This window comes from Babylonia areolata, chromosome 23, assembly GCF_041734735.1.
Source record: "Babylonia areolata isolate BAREFJ2019XMU chromosome 23, ASM4173473v1, whole genome shotgun sequence".
NCBI classification, from domain to species: domain Eukaryota; kingdom Metazoa; phylum Mollusca; class Gastropoda; order Neogastropoda; family Buccinidae; genus Babylonia; species Babylonia areolata.
The window spans coordinates 33,860,210-33,881,553 of record NC_134898.1 but is presented as its reverse complement, the minus strand read 5'-3'; the positions used below and the strand labels follow the sequence as shown (position 1 = coordinate 33,881,553).

Below are 21,344 nucleotides of genomic sequence, written 5' to 3'. Positions count from 1 at the left end.
AGTGTTGGGAGTAAGACCAGGAGTGTTGGAGTAAGGCCAGCAGAGCAGTGTTGGTATTAGGCCTGGAGAGTTGGAGTAAGGCTGGGAGTCTTGGAGTAAGGCTGGGAGTCTTGGAGTAAATGTAGGAGTGTTGGAGTAAGGCTGGGAGTCTTGGAGTAAATGTAGCAGTGTTGGAGTAAGGCCAGGAGTGTTGGAGTAAATGTAGGAGTGTTGGAGTAAAGCCAGGAGTGTTGGAGTAAGGCCAGCAGTGCAGTGTTGGTGTTAGACCTGGAGAGTTGGAGAAAGGCTGGGAGTGTTGGAGTAAGGCCTGGTTTGTTGGAACAAGGCCATTGTCCTTATGTGGGTGTGAATCATTTCTGAGATAATAATGATATATAAAACAGGAAACATCAAATACCACACTGCCTCAGCTTTGGGCATGTGTGAATGAATTTCATCTCTCTTCATCCATTCAGTGGCAGTCATAAGAGAACCAATGATCAACTCACTCAGAATGAAAGTATCAGTGATTCACCAGACTGTGCAGTAGTTGCAGCTCTGCTAATGTGTATCATGTTTTGATTTTATCTGACTGAATAATTACCGTGTCAGGTGTTTGTTTACAAATGGCTTAAGTTTAGCCAATCAGAAATAAACTAGCTGTTGTTCAAACTGAGAATATCTGCATTAGATTTAATTTGACATAGGATAATGTCAGACAGGACAATAAAAAGTAGATATTTTAGAATTATCAAACAGCAGCAATTACGACAACGCTTTTTAAGAACGACAGTAGCACATGACTTCTAGCCATAGCTGGAGGGTGACAAACATAACATGTTTGAGCTGAGATATAAAAAGCTGCGCAGTGTTGTTTCAGCATCAATGTTTTGTATGAGATTCCGTCAAAGTCAAGTAGGAAACACCATGGAAGTACATCAACGACTACTGCTTTAGTTAGATAAAAACTTCAAGCCATTGTTGTTCGTGTGTGGTTGTTCAAATTGCAAATGGGTGGATGGGCAGAGCCACGCATATAATCATTTTGAGTAATTTTTATGAATATCAGCACTTACGATGACTCAGCACTCAGTATATGTCATAGATTGATATAAGCCCAAAGTTGGACCAACAGCAAAGTGAAAGCTATAATTCATGATCAATGGTTTCTCCACTGCAGTGGGGATTCATTTACACCAAGTTTTCTGTGAAGGACTATAAATCTTCAACTAGGAGGCAAGATTGCATTGGCTCTTGGTGCTGCAGCCTTGAGAGCTGTTTTGCTTTCAGGGAGTTCCCCAACACCGACCGTCCTAAAACCCTCTTGGCCAAGTGTGCAGATGCAGCTTAGGCAAGACGCTCTCCACTCAAATTAAACTCCAACCCAAATAGTGGGACAGCAGTTGCTTCCTATGCTGTACTGGTGGTCATAGTCAGACACGACTATCATATAACACTCATGCCATGTACCTTGAGCACTGTTGACTCAGTGGAAGGCGCAAAATCAATGAACTGCTATCATGCTGTGTGCTTTTATCTTACTTAGCAAAAAAAAAAAGAAAAAAAAAGAAAAGAAAAAAGGTACATGCTCTCTTTTTTTTTTTTTTTAAGAATCAAAATATTGAAAAAGCCTTATGCCTATAAACCATTCCAAAACACTCAGACGTTGAAATATTTGGGCTGCAGTTTTGACAGTATGAATTCGTATAAGATAAAGAAGAAATACCTTCCCAAATAATAGGCAAAGCAATAATGTTATTGAGAACACTAGTTCTTTTAGTTCTGGACATTTAAGTATAACAGAACAAATTATGTACATTAATTCAGATGAAACAAGCAGTGTCAAGTTTTTGTTTTTTTGGTATGTTTTTTTCCAAATTACTCATCACTGATGCAGAGAGACTCAGTTCTACATGGTCGAACATTTTATAGAAAGCAGGGAGGTTTTTTTTTAATTTTTTTTTTCTTTTTTTACAGAACTGTATAACTGTTACCCATACTGGCTGCATGTACGTTTATTTTTGTGTGCTGTTAGTTTGTGTGTACACTCAGGGTTTGAGTGTCCTAAAAGTGATGGGTTTGTGTCCTAAAAATGATGGGGTTGTGTCCTAAAAATGAAGTGATTCTCCTGTATCTTAAAATGAAGCAAGCGGTGAGATATATGAGCTGCACTGAAAGATGTTGACGATAAATGAGGGTTACCTCATTTTATTTTGCATTGAGACAGTCTATAAACAGGTAGAAATGAACCACACGATATTGTATGTTCTGGATATTTGATTACATCATTAATATGTGCATGCATGCATGTGTGTGTGTGTGTGTGTGTGTGTGTAAGTGTTTATGTGGGTGTGTGTAAAATTACCCATGGGAATGTATTGTTCAGCATTAGAAGTGAGGTTATTTGTGAAGACAAGTAATTTGTAGGATGGACAAATGTCATGGATCTTGCCTTCTGGCATCTTTTGCTCATAAAATATTTCATGAGGGAGGGAGAGAGAGATTTATGACCTATCAAAAGTGAAACAAATTCAACAGTTTTCATGTGCTTCAGACTGTGGATACTTTGTCAATAATTTTTAGCTTGAATACAAAAATTGACTGTAAACTGTTATTGTGTGCACGTGTGTGTGAGTGTGTGTGACTGCATATGCCTACAAGTATTCATAAATACACTGGTGTTAGTGTGTGTACCTATGCTTCCATGTGCATGTATAGAACTGCTTGTGTGTGGTGATATTGTCTCATGATTGCAATTGTTTTCTTTATTTCATGTACAGGCTGCCAGATTCTTTATGAACATTGTCAGTTCTTGACTACCTCACCATTGTGTGGGCAAATTACCTGTGTGTTAAAACAAAAAAAAGCAAAAAAAAGCTGATGGTTATGTCACAGTTACATGGTCTAATATCTATATAGTCTGGAGCAAGTCAGCATGATAAATTTGATAATGATGGTCTGTGGTATTTTCTCAGGGACTGAATCAGAATGAAATCTAATAAAATATTTTCAAAAAGACCTGTAGTGTTTGACCTGAAGGGTGTGGGTATGGATGTGTGTGTGTGGGTGTGTGTGTGGATGTGGGTGTGTGCATGCACATGCATATTCAAAACAACAATGGGTAAGAAAAACATGGACTTTTATGCATATGGATTTTTTTTTTTTTCAAATGACTAAATATGCCACAGATTGCTATAAACACACACACACACACACACATAGTAAAGAATGACAACTTTGCTAAAATGAAAGTCTCAGATCTCATGTTGCCGAGGACACTGCTGACAGCAGTATAATTCAATGCACTGGTCAGACCTTTGAGTGCATGGATATATATTTGTGAAACTATCAGAATGGATTTCTTTCACAGAACTTTGCCAGAGGACAATACTTATGTTGTAGTTGTTTTTGTTTTTTTTTCAATTCGCCAACTGCATGCTGCACATGGAACCTCAGTTTATCATCTCATCTGAATGACTAAATGCTCAGTTTTATTTTCCAGTCAAACTTAGGAGAAAGAACAAGACAGGCATTCAAACTCAAACCCTCACAGACAATGCATTGGCAGACAAACATCCTAACCATTCTGTCAGTGTCCTTAGATCCTCTTCCTGTTGATCAGTTTTAGCCCATGTACAATCAGAAAAAAACAACAACAAAAATTCAGGAAGCTTATCAACACCATCAAGCAAACTATACTCGAAATCAACCAGTGCAATACTCACACAAGATGCTATTAGACTGTGGTTCCGTACTTCGAATGGAGTTTGTCAGGGGTGCCTTCTCTCTCCCACACTATATGAATGCATCTGATATCCATGACCTGGCAAGCAGTGAGCAAGAACTTGCCAAGCTTGTTACTGAGACTGGATGAAACATCAGCAAAATATCGCGAGGAAATCGGCAGTGAAATGACAAAGTTGATAAACATCCACACCACCACCATCACTACTGATATAACTACAGGGACAGAAGCTAGAAACTGTTCAACAGTTCACTTAACAGAGATCCATCATTAACAATGAAGAACCCAAACTAGAAATCCTATCTGGGGTAGCAAAGACAGCATCAGTTAACTTAGATCCATCATTAGCAATGAAGAACCCAAACTCGAAATTTTCTCTGGAGTAGCAGAGACAGCATCAACACAGTGCAAATTTATCAAAAAGATGTTTCAGGTAATCCGTGGTAAGGGAGATAATTCACGTTCAGCCAGAACTTTCAGAAACCATTCCAGCACAGGGAAAAAAGAAATTGCCTCCCTTCAAACTGTTGTTGCAGTCAAGAAAAGTAGCAAGTCTTTATGGCTACATTATCATTTGAGAAGTCAAAATCATGACAGGGAATAGGGTAGAATGAAGAGAGAGCAGAGGAGTATACTCTAAAAAATACACTTCAATGGAAAAAAAAAAGGAGATATCAAAAAGACATTTCAATGAAAAAAAAAAGGGTTTCCATTTGAGCCAAAATATGTCCGTAAAAGAGACCTGAAAACCCTAGGCATCAACCCAGACATGTGAGAAGCTGTAGCCTCCGAACAATCATCATGGAGGCAGACAGTTCAGAAAGACCTCCCCAAGTTTGAAGAAACGTTTGCCCAACAGTTAGAGGCAAAACGGTAAAGAAGGAAGGCCAAAGGTTTGACGTACAGACCAGCACCAGATTTTGTCTGCAAAAAGTGCCGGAGAGACTGCCATTCCCGCATAGACTTCTCAAGCAACAACTGACACTGTGCCAGAAATATCACCCAGAGCATAATTTCACAGTATCCTGAGACAGAAGGATGCCTTCTAGAAATCCATTTATCTGTGTATATCAAAATCTGTCTATCTCTCTATATATATTTATATGTGTGTGTGTGTGTGTGCATGTGTTCAAAACAAAAAAATAAAATCGAAGCAGCTTTTAATGAGAATAAAAGTGCAAAGACTTTGCTTGGCTTCTTTTTTTTCTTTCCATCAGTGTGCATTTGTTTGACAAAGAAAATATAATTCCTTATGCAGAACTGACATAGAACACTGAGATAATCACTCATTTACTGGACCATTATCTTCAACTTTCAACCCAAAACAGCCACATGCAAGAATCTTACAACCATTTATTTCAACACACTGCATACATACCAAAGTCATACAGATGACTACAACAATCTCCACAAACTTACATTTTCCTTTACAATCCCCCTCCTATCACCACTTCCTTTTCTCCCACTCCCTCCCTCCCCCCTATTTTTTTTCTTCTTTTCTTTCTCTTTATTCTATTCACTTAATCAGCAAACTAACACGATCAGGAGTAAACTATCAACAACAGACAAGTACAATACCATTTACTGTGGTGTAGGGCATGCAGCTTTCCAACCAATGTTGTATTGTGCTACAAGTCATGTTCCTTTGTCATAATATCAACAGTCTTTAGCCAGCTCTGGGTGTGCGCAGGTCATGCTCTCACGGACAACTCTCAAACCTGCTCAATAACATTTTCCCTTTTTCTTTATCAAGGGCTGGAGATGGGAAATGACATGACTTACATCCCTGAGCAATGCATTGAGAAAAAAAAGGAGAAAAAACAAAAACAAGAAGAGAAAATCAACTCTGCAGAAAAGTATTTTGAACAAACAAGCAAACAAAAAGAATGTAGAATGGAGTTCAGCTTTGCCTGCAGTGCCTCTGGGATTCATTCACAAGAAAACAAAATCTCTGTGCTACCAAAATCCCACCCCCCCGCCCCAATTCTCACACATACACACAAAAGAAAATACTAGTCCTGAAAATCACTGCATTATTCAAATACCTTACCAACAAAAAACAAAATAAAAACAGAATATATGAAAAAGTACTTAACTTCTGGAACATCCCATGCTGTCCCCCTTTAACTTTCCTATGCTATCCCTCTTTAACCCGTTCAACAATGGGAGTTGACAGCCTTGACAGGCTGACAAATGTTCTGAAATGGACCCATTTTCACCTCAAAATCAACAATTATGGACAAGCCGGAAACAGTGTAAAAGTCAGTTCTCTTTGTTTGTGGCTCATGCAGACGTAGGAACATGGAAACCATTTTAACGAAACAAATTCTGACTCCCTACCAATATGCTGGCACAGGGTTGAAAATTGCCATGTTACTCCCAAGTGGTCCTTAACTCTTTTTCCACAAAGTTTCTGCATGAAAAAAACTCCCCAGTGCCAAATGTTTTTGACTCGTTGCTCTGTCACACGATTCGGCTCATTTCAAAACAAACTTGTTCACATCAAACTTGATCAAGGGTGTGGAAGCTCAATCAATTTCCTGTTGTGCGGGAAAGTTGGCTGCATCTGTCAAGCTTTCTTATAATGTGAGAAACAGTCCACTTAACATGACCCCTCAATGCTGACTAAAATAGCAGTCCACTTAACATGACCCCCAAATGTCAACTAACATAGCAGTCCACTTAACATGACCCCTCAATGTTGATTAAAATAGCAGTCCACTTAACATGACCCCCGAATGTCGACTAACATAGCAGTCCACTTAACATGACCCCCAAATGTCGACTAACATAGCAGTCCACTTAACATGACCCCTCAATGTTGATTAAAATAGCAGTCGACTTAACATGACCCCTCAATGTTGATTAAAATAGCAGTCCACTTAACATGACCCCTCAATGTTGATTAAAATAGCAGTCCACTTAACATGACCCTGAATGTCGACTAACATAGCAGTCCACTTAACATGACCCCTCAATGCTGACTAAAATAGCAGTCCACTTAACATGACCCCCGAATGTCGACTAACATAGCAGTCCACTTAACATGACCCCTCAATGCTGACTAAAATAGCAGTCCTTTTAACATGACCCCTCAATGCTGACTAAAATAGCAGTCCACTTAACATGACCCCCGAATGTCGACTAACATAGCAGTCCTTTTAACATGACCCCTCAATGCTGACTAAAATAGCAGTCCACTTAACATGACCCCCGAATGTCGACTAACATAGCAGTCCACTTAACATGACCCCTCAATGTTGACTAAAGTTGCCTGTGGTGGTGAAAGAGTTAAAAAAAAAAAAATTAAAAAAAAAAAAAAATTTTAAATAAAAAAAGTTCCCCCTCCCCCTTCTTCCACTACTTGGGCTTCAGAGGGTGTCCGTCCTCCAGCTGCTCCCTCTCCTCCCAGGTGTAGATCCTGGGGAAGGTCTTCCCCATCCGCTTCCGCTCCAGCTTCTGCTCAAAGTCCCCAAGGTCAAGGCCGTAGCGCTGGGCGTCCTCCCCAAGCTGCCGGAGAACCTCCTCCTTGTGCCGGAGAAAGTCAGCCTTCTCCGCCTCCAGCTGGGCCTTCAGGGCCTCGATCTTCTTCTGGCGCAGGCTGCTGGCTGCCTCCCACACGCGCTGCTTGCGCCGGTACTTTCTGGTGATGCGCCTGCAAACACAGGTTTCTGTGTTCAGTTTCAAGTTTCTCTCAATGAGGGCTCACTGTGTTTTACACAAATCCATATATGCTACACCATATCTGCCTGGCAGATGCCTGACCAGCAGCATAACTCTACCCTCTTAGTCAGGCCCTGAGTGCAGCAAACACGTACAATATTCATGTACCTACCAGAGTGGAAATCTTCAACAGAATTTAGCCAGAAGACAAAACTTAGGTTTCCATGGGTTCTTTTTCAGTGCACCAAGTGCATGCTGCACACGGGACGTTGGGTTAATGTTTGATCCAAAGACTAGAAAGGTCCCAGTTTCAGTTTCAGCTTCTCAAAGAGGCGTCACTTCATTTGGGCAAATCCATATATGCTACACCACATCTGTAAGGCAGATGCCTGACAGCAGCATAAGCTAATGCACTTGTCAGGCCTTGAGTGCATGCACATAATCATGTATATGTACCTATCAGTGTAGATTTCTTTTTCATAATTTTGCCAGAGGACAACACTTTTGTTACCATGGGTTCTTTTCCAGTGCGTTAACCCTTTCACCGCCAGCGAGTTTAGAGTGCAACACTAGTAGTGTTGCACTCTCAAAGCTAGTTGGCCTTTGGGAACCATCCCAGCACTGACTGTCCTAAAACCCTCTTGGCCAAGAGAATGGATATTAACTTGGGAAACACTCTCCACTATAGTCAAATTCTAGCCCAGGTAGTCGGGACAGCAGTTGCCTCCTCTGCTGTCCTGATAGTCATAGTCAGTCAGGAATGACTATCGTACCAAAAGCATAGATCTATGTAAATTAGTCAAAGTGTTCGGCAAAGTGGTGAACGTGCTATGCTTTGCAGAGCCACGGCCGTGCTGGGTGTTTATATAATCTCCGTTTCTACGTCATGCACTCTTGCACCCACCTGTAATAGTCTGGCGGCAGGACATAGCGGATGCGCAGCTCTTGCAGCAACCACAGGAAGCGCTGGTAGTCAGTGCGCCGCAGTTTCTTCAGCATCTTCTTCCTCAGCTGGATCTTCTCCACCAGTCGGGCCTTGTTCAACTTGTCCTGTGCGACATTGTATCACACTGCATTGCAGTTGTACAGTATTGTATTGTACTGTATTGGTTTGCAGTGTATTGTACAGTATTGTATTCCATTGTATTGTACAGTATTGTATTGCATTGTACAGTATTGTATTCCATTGTATTGTACAGTATTGTACTGCATTGTATTGTGCAATATTGCATTGCATTTGTATTGTACAGTATTGTATTGCATTGTACAGTATTGTATTGCATTGTACAGTATTGTATTGACTATTGTATTGCATTGTATTGTACAGTATTGTATTGCACTGTATTGTACTTGTAGTACAGTATTGTATTGCACTGTATTGTACTTGTAGTACAGTATTGTATTGCACTGTATTGTATTGCATTGTTTTGTACAGTATTGTATTGCATTGTATTGTACAGTACTGCATTGCATTGTACAGTATTGCATTGCATTGTACAGTATTGTATTGCACTGTACTGGACAGTATTGTATTGCACTGAACAGTATTGTATAGTATTGTATTGCACTGTACTGTACAGTATTGTACAGTATTGTATTGCATTGCACATTATTGTATTGCACTGTATTGTATAGTATTGTATTGCATTGCACATTATTGTATTGCACTGTATTGTATAGTATTGTATTGCATTGCACAGTACTGTATTGCATTGTATTGTATCTTTACACTTTGTCACAACAAATGCACGAGGGTGTGGGTTCGAATCCCACTCTCACCCTTCCTCCCAAGTTTGACTGGAAAATCAAACTGAGCGTCTATGCCTTCCAATAAGACGATAAATCGAGGTCTCGTGTGCAGCATGCACTTGGCGCACTGAAAAAGAACCCACGGCAACAAAAGTGTTGTCCTCTGGCAAAGTTATGTAAAACGAAATCTACTCCAATAGGTACACAGTATGTAAGCATGCATAAGCCAAGGCCTGACAAGTGCATTTGGTTATGCTGCTATCAGGCACCTGCCTAGCAAATGTGGTGCAGCATATATAGATTTTTTTCCAAACGCAGTGACGCCTCCTCGAGTAACTCAAACTGAAAAAAAAAACATGTAAATTCACATATATGTGATGCAGGTGTGTGTGTGTGTGTGTGTGTGTGTGTGTGTTCATCATGCATGCTGCAAAAATACACACCGCATCTGTGGGTGTGTTTGCATATATGCATGCTGTGCTTGTCTATACAAGGCTTTAATTCAGTGCCAATATTACAATGATTCACTAAATAAAAGTATAAAAGTAACCAATTTCATACATTCAATCATTTCAATAAAAATCATTTTACATACATGCATATCTCTCTCTCTCTCTCTGTATATGATGGAGTCTCCCATCGGTCCAACGGATGAGTAGGCAGGCAGGCTTATCTGTCGGTGTGTGTCCTCATATGGGAGAAGAGGCTGATTCTGGATGCGTAGCACTTCCCACAGGTGTTGCAAGGGAAAACATCTCCAGAAGTTGAGCCCTTCGCTTCATGTCGTGAGTGTCAGCAGCGGACTGAAGCTCTTCGGACTTTCTCTCCCACCAGGCAAGAACTGGTTCTCCTTCCTCTGGCAGTCTTTATTGGAAATGTGATCCTGATGCCATATATGCAGTGTGTTCAGGAGCTTGGAGATTCCAGAGTCGTTCTCGTCAAACCAGTCTTTGTGGCTCCTCTGTACAAAGCCGAGTGTGTCAGCTGCTGCTGTGTATACAGCATCTCTAAAGGTGCTCCATACCTCTTCTACATCAGTCGATGCAGAAATTTCTTGGAGAGCTACTTGGATTTGCTGCTGCAGCATGTCCTTGGTGATAGGGAGGCGGTGGATGTTCAGCTGCCTAGGGGGTTTCTTCCTGGCTGGTTGAAGCTTGCATGCTAGTCTGATGTTTATCTTGCTGCATACCAGGAGATGGTCTGACCAACAGACTGCTCCTCTCATGCAGCGTGTAATGGAAACATCACCTCTGTCCCTCTGCCGGACAATCACATAGTCCAGCATGTGCCATTGCTTGGAGCGGGGGTGCATCCATGTGTTCTTGTACTTGTCCACTTGTTGGAAGAGGGTGTTGGTGATGGTCAGTCCATGCTGCGCGCAGAGCGAGAGCAAAAGCAGTCCGTTGGAGTTGCACTTGTCAGTGCCGTGCTGTCCTAGGACTTTTGGCCACGAGGAGAAGTCCACGCCGACGCGGGCATTGAAATCCCCAAGGATGATCAGCCTGTCCTTTATGTCCATCGCTGAAATGGTGCAGCTGAGCTCCTCATAGAAAGCTTCTTTGATGTCATCAGGGTTGGTCATCGTCGGGGCATAGCAGCTGATGACTGTGGCAAAGTGATCCTTGGACAGCTTCAGATGCAGGTTCATCAGCCTGTCATTTATCCCACGTGGAAGGCTGTCAAGCTGTCGTGCAAGTTTGGTTCGTATGGCAAAGCCCCCTCCAACTTCCTCCAGCTGGGTTTCACCCGCAAACCTGGTTTTGCTCAGGGCTGCTATGTCCACCTGGTAGCAATCAAGCATTCTAGCAATGAGCGCTGTGCGTCTTTCTGCTCTGTCGTCTCTGTCTAAGAGGGTGCGAACATTCCAGGCACCCAGAGTCAGGGCATGACTCCTGGTTCTTTTCTTTTGTTTTCGACCGCTATTGTTGGATGTCCAAGTAGGTGCGGTTTCCTACTAGGTACTAGGTGAGGCAGGCTTTGCAGGCTTTGTTTGGGGATCCTTTTATCTCCCCTTCCCCATGCGGGGAGAGCAGTGTTGTCCCTAAAAAGGGCTGCTCTGAAGCTGTGGGAGGATACGGGCGCCGCATCTGCCCCAGTCTACGGCGGACGACCATCACCCCACAGCCGCCTGCGTGCAGAGTCATGACTAGGAACTGCCAGCAGCTATGCCCCTGACCTGACACACAATCTCTATCTATATATATATATATATATATATAGAGAGAGAGAGAGAGAGAGAGAAAGAGAGAGATCTATCCATCCATCTCTCTCTCTCTCTATCTATACACATGTTTCTATATATCCATCTCTACATCTATATTCTTCCATTCATAACCAAATCAAAACTGCACACTTTGTTACTGTTACTGTCATCACTGTCACAACTATGGACACTGCCCAAAGTGTCATGTTCATATTATCATTACTACTTTTGCCTCACACAATCTCACTGCCAGGGAAGAAAAAGAGAACAAAAAAAAGCGGGAAATCAAGAATAGTGCTTACCTTCCTCACCGACAGCACGTGAGGTATCATGTTCCTGATGTCCACTGTCAGCATTGCCACTGGGAAAGACACAGGACAAGACAAACACCTTGATCAACGTGTGCTGAACATAGGCCTTCGTGGCTTTTTAACAACCACAAGGGAGTAAAGTCGAAAAAAAAAGGGGGGAAAAAATGAAAGGAACATAGAACTAAGAAAAAAGTAAGAATAAACAAAGTTAATATATAATCATATATTCTTTCAATATCAATAATCATATTGTAATAATAATAATAAAAAATAAAAAAAGGGATCCTTTTCTATCCCCTTCCCCATGTGGCAAGAGCAGTGCTGTCCCTAAAAAGGGCTGCTCTGATGCTGTGGGAGGATAAGGACGCCGCATCTGACCCAGTCTACGGCAGATGACCATCACCCCACAGCTGCCTGTGTGCAGTCATGACTAGGAACTGCCAGCAGCATCTTCTGCCTGTCCCCGTTACCACTTCTCCATCGCCGCAGGGCTTGGGAAAGCTGGGTGTTGAAGGGCTAGCTCATCGTTCCGACATTAACCTGGTTGCCTGACCAGCACAGGTGACTTTTTTTTTTTTAGTGAAGAGGAGTTGTGCAGTCCCTTCCCCACTCTCTTGCCTACCGATGCTCACAGTCCACAGGTGCAGATACGGCCACGTGTAGGACGGCCTTGGCAGGTGCAGGTATTTTCTTCGGAGTTCTGACTTCTAGGAGGATTTCCAGCCAAGAATAAGAGCTCCCCCTGCCTTTTGGTCATCCTCTTCCGCCTTCACAGCCTGGTCCGTCGTTGGGAGACTTCACATGCGGCAGGTAGTACTGAGTTACATGGTACTAGTAGCAAGGGCTATGCCCCTGACCTGACACTGCAGCTGTACAATCCACATTTAGGCTGCAGCACAAATCACGCTTTCTGCAGCTGTACAATCCACATTTAGGTTGCAGCACTAACAGCTGTACAATCCACATTTTGGCTGCAGCACAAATCATGCTTTCTGCAGCTGTACAATCCACATTTAGGCTGCAGCACTAACAGCTGTACAATCCACATTTAGGCTGCAGCACTAACAGCTGTACAATCCACATTTAGGCTGCAGCACAAACAGCTGTACATCCCACATTTAGGCTGCAGCACAAACAGCTGTACAATCCACATTTAGGCTGAGGCACAAACAGCTGTACAATCCACATTTAGGTTGCAGCACAAACAGCTGTACAATCCACATTTAGGCTGCAGCACAAACAGCTGTACAATCCACATTTAGGCTGCAGCACAAACAGCTGTACAATCCACATTTAGGTTGCAGCACAAACAGCTGTACAATCCACATTTAGGTTGTAGCACAAACAGCTGAACAATCCACATTTAGGCTGCAGCACAAATAATGATTTCTCCAGCTGTACAATCCACATTTAGGCTGAGGCACAAACAGCTGTACAATCCACATTTAGGTTGCAGCACAAACAGCTGTACAATCCACATTTAGGCTGCAGCACAAACAGCAAACAGCTGTACAATCCACATTTAGGCTGCAGCACAAATCATGCTTTCTGCAGCTGTACAATCCACATTTAGGTTGCAGCACAAACAGCTGTACAATCCACATTTAGGCTGAGGCACAAACCATGCTTTCTGTAGTTGTACAATCCACATTTAGGCTGAGGCACAAACCATGCTTTCTGTAGTTGTACAATCCACATTTAGGCTGAGGCACAAACCATGCTTTCTGTAGTTGTACAATCCACATTTAGGCTGAGGCACAAACCATGATTTCTGAAGAGCTCTGTGCTTACCATGCATCTCTCTGTCTGCCCCGTGCCCAAACAGATGCAAAATTCGTTCTTTCATCTCCTCTTTGCGATGAATTTTCTTCTCTGTCTGCAATGGGAGAGAAACATCTCATGAGCAACATGTCAACGGATTCAGCTAAAACAAGTAAGTACAGTTCTGCATTTTAATGAGACACCTGAAGATAATCTCTTTTGGGCATGAGCTAAGCAGGGTTGTTGTTTTTTTCAGCAACGCCATTTCTTATACCCCGTCTCGCCAGCTCCGTTCTTCCTCTGATACTCGACTTCTCAGGATACCTCACGTCAGAAGTAAGACCTATGGACACAGATCGTTTTCTTTTCAATCGCCAAAGACGTGGAACAAGCTCCCTGATAACCTCCGTCATTCTGATTCCCTCGCATCTTTTAAATCTCGTCTCAAAACTCACCTTTTCCCTCAGCAATAAGTTCAATTGTGGCAGGTCCACAACTACATGCATGTATATGAATGTGTATTGTGTGTGCGTGTGTCTATGTAAGTTTGTGCCTGCCTATGTGTGCGTATGTGTTAGGGTAGCTGTTAGATACACATGTATGTTAAAATGTATGTATGCAGTGTGTGTGTGTGTGTGTGTGTGTGTGTGTGTGTGTGTGCGCGTGTGTGTGTGTGGTCACATTTTGGTGTGTGTATGTAACATAGATATAATGTTTTATGTTATCAAAAGCGTTTTTGTAAAGCACCTAGAGCAGATTTCTGGATAGTGTGCTATATAAGTATCCATTATTATTATTATTATTATTAAGGAATATTTCTGTAAGCTCTTCTGGACATCAGCTTTGCTGCTTTTGTTATCAACCATCAGGATAAGGCGATTTCTCTGTATTTAAACAAAATAACTGGAACAAGGTATTTTCTGGCCCTAGCCCAGTGGCACTAGCAGTATAGGGCTGATGACTTTTTACAGAAATGTGGATAAACTTGGTATCAGCAGGTCAATGGAATCAACTTGGATGATTTAGATTGACGATTACTGTTCCTTTTTCAGTAAGCTTTCTTTTTTCGTTGATTCTGGAAGCCATGCTTGTTGGCTTTTGGTCTGTGCTTAGTCATGTTTCAGACCATACCTTGACTGTCTGCAATACTGTTGTCAACTTCCCAATTCTGTCAGAAACCTGGGTGCATATTTTGATTGAAGTTCTGTCCATGCATGACCATGTCAGTAATTCATGTAAAACTACAAACTCCCATTTGAGAAAAATCTGTACCATTCGACCATATCTGACTGTTGAAGCAACCTCTCAGCATGTCTGCTCCTTGATTCTCAGTCGCATTGACTACTGCAATTCACTGCTCGCTGGTTGCCCTCTGATCTGGCATCACACCTTCAGATGATCCTGAACAATGCTGCCTGAGTCATTTTCAAAAAGTCCAAAAAAGATCATGTTACTCCTCTCTTGCATCAACTTCAAGTTCACTGGTTGCTCATCCAATACAGAAATCAGAACAAAATTACCATATTAACTTATTGCTACTTTGAAGACTCTCTCCCATCTTACTCTCTCTCCCATCTTACTTATCTTCTGTCCTACACATTTATACTCCATCCTGTTCTCTTTGGTCTTCTGGAGAAAAGCTTCTTCTCGTCCCCAAAGTCTCTTCAAAGACATTTAGTCAAAGGACTTTTCTGTATCAAGCACCTTCTGTTTGGAACTTTCTTCCCCTGGAACTCATCAACTCTGTCCTCTTTCAAAGGAAAACTCAAGTTAAAACCAATCTGTTCAAAATGGCCTTTCGATGTGACGAAGCCTAGTCCCTTGTATGTCTCCTCCCACCCTCTGCACTTCCCCTGTGTCACCCCTACATGGGTGTATTCCTGTGGTGCATGTGATTGTGGGTCAGTGTTTGCTCTGTGTGTGTGTGTGTGTGTGTGAGTGTGTGAGTGTGTGTGTGTGCGTGTGTGTGTGTGTGTGTGTGTGTGTGTGTTTTGAGTTTGAGTTGATGTCAGAACTCTGTCATGTGTTTGCTATACAAGCCAGTATGCTGGTAGCCTTGAAAACATTGCAATCTGTAATCTAGTTCTTAAATCTTTTTCTTTCTTTTTTCTGTCACAAAGCGAAATGGAAACTGTGAATGCTTCAGAGAATAAACTCACCCCCGATGCAAATTCAACGCTGCACAGCCTCTTGGTAGATTCAGCCGCACTGAAAGAAATTAAAGAAAAAAAGTTTTCTTTCAGGATACTTATGAATCGCAAAGGATCCCAGCCATTTACAAATTCATGAAAAAACACACATAAAAAAACCCGTAGCACAATGACATGCAGTATACCACAGTGTACACACAAACAATGCATCATACAAATATGCCTTATTCTCAATATCACTTATAGTCTGTAGCATTTGTTGATGTTCCATTTTGAGTTTTGTGAAAACATATACTACTTACAGGTGTGTCAATGTGCACAACCAACCAGCCCAAAATTCTCCACACCCATGGCATTACACACCTTTCCAACTGTGGGAACTCCCTGAAGTCAACATGCCTGTCCTGGGAATCCAATGGCTTCTGCGTCACCAAGTCACCTGGTTTGCAATGGAAAACAGCTAAGCAATCATCAAGTTCAAAGAACCACAAATTTATTCCTTTTTTTTTCACATGGTAATAAAAAAAGGGCATTTTTATCTTAGATGGTACTGGTTTGTGATGGAAAATAGTGAAGCAATCATCAATTTCAAAGAACCACTTTTTTTTCTTTTCTTTTTTTAACGTGGCTTAAAAAAAATGTCAGCCATTTCTATCTTTGAAGTTAGATGGTATAAAGTAATTCATATACTATAAAGTGTCTATCCATGTAAAGCATGTTCAACTGTGCTGTTTCATGTAAAAAATAAATTGATATATAAAGCATGCATCTAAACACTAAACAACTTACAAGCATAACCCTGCACACATATCCAACTAACACTCAAACAATAATTTACATACAAATGATACATATATATGTATGGGCAAAAACATCACACGCAATACTTATCACACACAAAAATACTTTTAAAACTATGTACAACAGACTCACACCACAACACCTGACATCAATATCATGATGATCAATACATCACAATACAGGCAATCCCTGTACTCTAAACCCACTGTATCACAACACCTGACATCAATATCATGATGATCAATACATCACAACCTGTACTCTAAACCCACTGTGTCATGACACCTGACATCAATATTATCATGATAATCAATACATCACAACCTCTAGTCTAAACCCACTGTATCAAAACACCTGACATCAATATCATGATAATCAATACATCACAATACTTAAAGGCATCCCTGTACTCTTTGGCAGGTCCACTTCCTTTGCGTTAGCTGTGCTTGACTATGTGTGTATAAATATGTATGTGTACATAAGTACATGCATGTATATGAATGTGTATTGTGTGTGCGTGTGTTTATGTAAGTTTGTGCCTGCCTATGTGTGCATATGTGTTAGGGTAGCTGTTAAATACACATGTATGTTAAAATGTATGTATGCAGTGTGTGTGTGTGTGTGTGTGTGTGTGTGTGTGTGTGTGTGTGTGTGTGTGTGTGTGTGTGTGGTTACATTTTGGTGTGTGTGTATGTAACATTGATGTAATGTAATGTTTTATGTTAACAAAAGCGTTTTCGTAAAGCACCTAGAGCAGATTTCTGGATAGTGTGCTATATAAGTATCCATTATTATTACTCTAAACCCACTGTATCACAATGCCCAAATAAAGCATATCTCAAATCTGAACTGTAAATACTTTAAAAACTATCTCCCCCCACCACATCCCTAATCTCCACCCCCTCCACACAACACATCAATAACATTAACATACACAGAAAACAGATCTGAGATACAAGCACACAATCGCACATATCAGAAGTAAAATTCAAAGAAGTGCGTCTTTAATTTACTTTGAAAAGCTGAGAAACACTGAGCTCTTTTTCGGTGGGAACAGAGGTAAGGATATGGAATTCCAAACAGTGGGGTCAAATACACAAGTCAGGGAAAGATTTTTTCCGAAGATCTCAAGGAAGAACTAAGAAACTGTCAAAGGAGAGGTGTCATGAGACTAGTTAGTAAGAGCAAAACGTCCTAGTAGAAGGATGATATAAACTGAGAAGATCTGAAAGATGTGCCCATATGGTGGCATATTTTTGTCACAGAGACACTGAAAGTGAAAGAAGAGACAATCAATTCTGTATTGGACTCTAGCCTTCACAGGAAGTCAGTGAAGTGTTATGAGCATGCAGTGATGTTGCACTGTTGTGCCTGGGTTTGCATAGCACAAGTTCTGTTGCAATGCATGATTCTGAACACATTAAACATATTTAGTTTTCTAATCTGGGAGACCAGCTAGAAGTGAGTTATAGTGATCTAACCCAGACTGCATGTAAGAAATGGCAAATTTGCTGGTGGCAGCAGTGGAAAGGAGGGAGCAAATTTGACCAAATCTACATAACTGACATAACAGAGTGTGGCACCAAGTACATAACATGAGAATATACTACGAGAATTTCATTTTAGTAGAAATCTAGATACAGAGAATCATATGAATTCAATGCACCTAACGGCCTAAGGCTGTAAAACACTATGACACCTTTAAACTTTGGTATGAATTAAATTATATATATATATATATATATATATATATATATATATATATATCACAAACAACTGGTAATCTCACCTGAATAATCAAATGAAAGCTTTTTCTTTTGAGGAGTGGCTGCTTTGGCATAGAATCTGCATTGCTGAAGAGACAGTCCTGAAAAAGAAAATCAAAATAGGACACTCACATTTAATCACAATAATTCATATACATGCATAATTAATTTCAAGTACTATCTGCAATGATTACCAGCCCAATACAAGACTGCTCCCTACTCCAATTAATATGTTGCTGTTTTTGTTATTAAGCTCTCTTGCATACATGATACAGTGCTGCTATCAAGAGAGAAGCAATGAACTAGTCTGAAAGCATTTACTGTAGATATGGGATATTGCAGGAAGAGAGAAGACGCCCTTTACAAAATTAATCGAAACTTGTACACAAACATTAGCATGCTATAATAAAACACTAAAAGTTGTTGGTTAGTTCTACCATCCCACCTCTCCTCAACATAAATACAATGACTGATACAGTTTAAATTTTGCTTCAATAAGTTCAAGTACACGTCTTCAGGTTCAGGTTAGGGGTGATGCCAAGCATTCATAGCCTTGCAGCTTTATACGCCCTGACGTTTTGCTTTTATTTTTTGATGTTATCTTTTTGGTCAGGTACTCCCAAGCCCAAGCTCACCTTTGACCATCAAAGTCAAACATTGTTTTCTTTATGATACTGTGGTCATCAATAAGCTTTTTAACCAGTAGAGTGCCTTTAAGATGTCAGCTGACGTCCTACAAAAAGTATTACCATAGTGCCTATAAGACGTCCACTGACGTCCTGCATATGTTCCGATTTTTCCTTCATTGGAGTTTGGTTCAACTGACATAAACAGACTCTGAACACTTAGTTTGATGTTTCTGGATTAGAACAATACTACTTAAATGAACTTACATCAGGTAGAAGACCTTTTTCTACTCGATAATAATTTGCTAACTGACCATGTGATACGCGCATGGAAAAGGGGGTTGCATCATGTGCAAACAAACGCATTGAAAACTGTGTCCAGTAAAGCAAATAGTCACAGTCAGCAGATTTACACAATTCTGAAAGCTCTGCTTGTGATTATGGACAGCTTTCACAATGGAGAATCACAGTAAATCTGACGAAAATACCGAGCGATCTACATTTGTCCTTGCAAAATACTTTTGTGCTAGAAGTTTGAAACCACTGGACTCAAATCCCTGGAAGTGGTAAGCACTCTATTTTATTTATTCATTATCCATCCAATAAGAAGGCGATTATTGAGGGATGGCTTTGATTTCTGTAAGTCTATTCCAAAGTAACTAGTGTTAGTAGAACTAAAAATATTGTTAATGATTGCTATATAATGCCGAATTTTCAGGTCTTACAGGTGAAGCTGTTGATTATGGGAAGACACATTGTCAAGCACAACAGAAGATATTTATAACTGATAAGTCCCCGATTCTTCACGAAAGGCTAAGCATTTAGCCTGGTCTGCATGAAAAATGCTTTATTTTCATGGCTTTTTTTGTCTTTTTAACTTCCAACAGAGATGCTTTAATTTTTGGAGGTGCAACAATAGGGTCACCAAGTTTAACACTTAAATACGCCCCAGCAAACTGTGAAAGCGACGCTTGATTTATTCATAGCTTGCTATTTCTAGCTGTATTTTGTTTCTTTTCTTTATGGATGTCATTATGTAGAGGTGGAAATAGACTTTTTTGTTGCAAAAAAATTATCTTGACTTTACATGCTGAACAGTTACCTACAAACAACCTAATTGGGAAAATAAGCCCAGAAGCAGAATCTACACTCATTTTCCTTCACAAAAATAGCTTTTGTGCTAGAATTTTTTGGTATTTATTACCCCTGGATCCTCAAAATTCCCTGGCAAGGGGAGAGCACTTTTATTTATTTATTTTTTTAACAAAATTATCTGGCACTGAACTGGTTAAAGAAGGCATTCATGTGAGGTGCATGTTTGATTTCTGGGGTTAGTCTATTCCAACTGTTACTAGTGTTAGTTACTCTGTAACTAAAAACATATTTTCTAATGTTGCTACTATAATGTTGCTTCTGAATTTTGCAGGTACTGTTACAGGTGACAATGCTAGTTTGTGAATTAATAAAGAAACATGCTTTGTCAATGTCATCAACATTATTATATATTTTATATGCTTGTATGAAGTCCCCTTGTATCCTTCTTGCTTAATGGAAAGGAGCTTAAGACATTTTAGCCTTTCTTCATAAGAAAAATCCTTTATTTCATGGGCTAATTTTGTTGCTCGTCTTTGTACACCTTCCATAGCAGCAGATTACGCTTTAATTTTGGGAACCGAACCATGTTTGCATATTCTAATATAGGTCTTACCAATGTTTTATATAGTCTTAAAAATGTACTGCTGCCCAGAAATGTGAAGGTACGCTTGATTACACCAATTCTCTGATTTGCCTTATTCATTAAGCATGCAATATGCTTGTCAAAGAGCAGGTTTTTATCAAAAATAATATGTCTTGTACACATATTTAGAGATGATGCATTTAATTCTTCATCTTCAACTCTGTGTGTGTGTGTGTGTGTGTGTGTGTGCCAGCTCGAGCATTTTTGTGCATTTATAGAACTTTATAAATTCTGCAAATGTGTTGACACCATGTAAGGTCTGAAGAAATATGTGATATGATTTACAACACTGACAGCCACGCGCGTGCGTGCGTGCGTGTGTGTGTATGCGCGCTTGTTTTATAAATGTGCACTTTATGTTGACAAGAATCATGAAAAGAAGGTCGAAGTATGCGAAATCATATGATTTACACGGACACCGTATCATATTGTTAACTTTTGCAAACAGATTACTGCTCCAATTACATTTCTTTACTCTAATACCGAACACGATCAATCATCACTTTAGCGAAGTTTAGGTGATACTTTCAATTTAACATGATATTGAGCTGTACCATTTCCAGCCAACAAGGTGTGTTGATTGTGCTGCATCAAGTTCGTTGTCGGTATCGCGTCCACTCTTGTAAGAAACACAGGCTTGTTTTCCTGTAGTAAACAAGGCGCGGCGACATGAAATTGTCTAGATTTTACCCCATTACAACACTGCTTCTTGATGCTCAAGCCTCTAAACAGACGAGACAAGGCTAAAATTTCCCCTCTGCCCGCAAAGGCCATGTTGAGGTTACCGCAACAACTTCCGCAGGAAGAAGACAGCTGGGAAATATTTCAGGGGTCATTGTCTGGGAGTGAGGT

General features: G+C 40.6%; 1 protein-coding gene across 1 annotated transcript; it reads right to left on the bottom strand.

Annotated features, from left to right (window-relative positions):
* Positions 1-6,210: 6,210 nt before the first annotated feature.
* Positions 6,211-21,277, bottom strand: LOC143297596 (small ribosomal subunit protein uS15m-like). Its single transcript, XM_076610008.1, has 8 exons — positions 21,047-21,277; positions 18,152-18,229; positions 15,925-16,000; positions 15,571-15,619; positions 13,442-13,526; positions 11,642-11,700; positions 8,292-8,437; positions 6,211-7,379 (listed from the first exon to the last, which is right to left on the bottom strand). Exons 1-8 carry the CDS (start codon positions 21,264-21,266, stop codon positions 7,085-7,087), a joined length of 1,008 nt encoding a protein of 335 aa, XP_076466123.1. The 5' UTR covers positions 21,267-21,277; the 3' UTR covers positions 6,211-7,084.
* Positions 21,278-21,344: the final 67 nt, after the last annotated feature.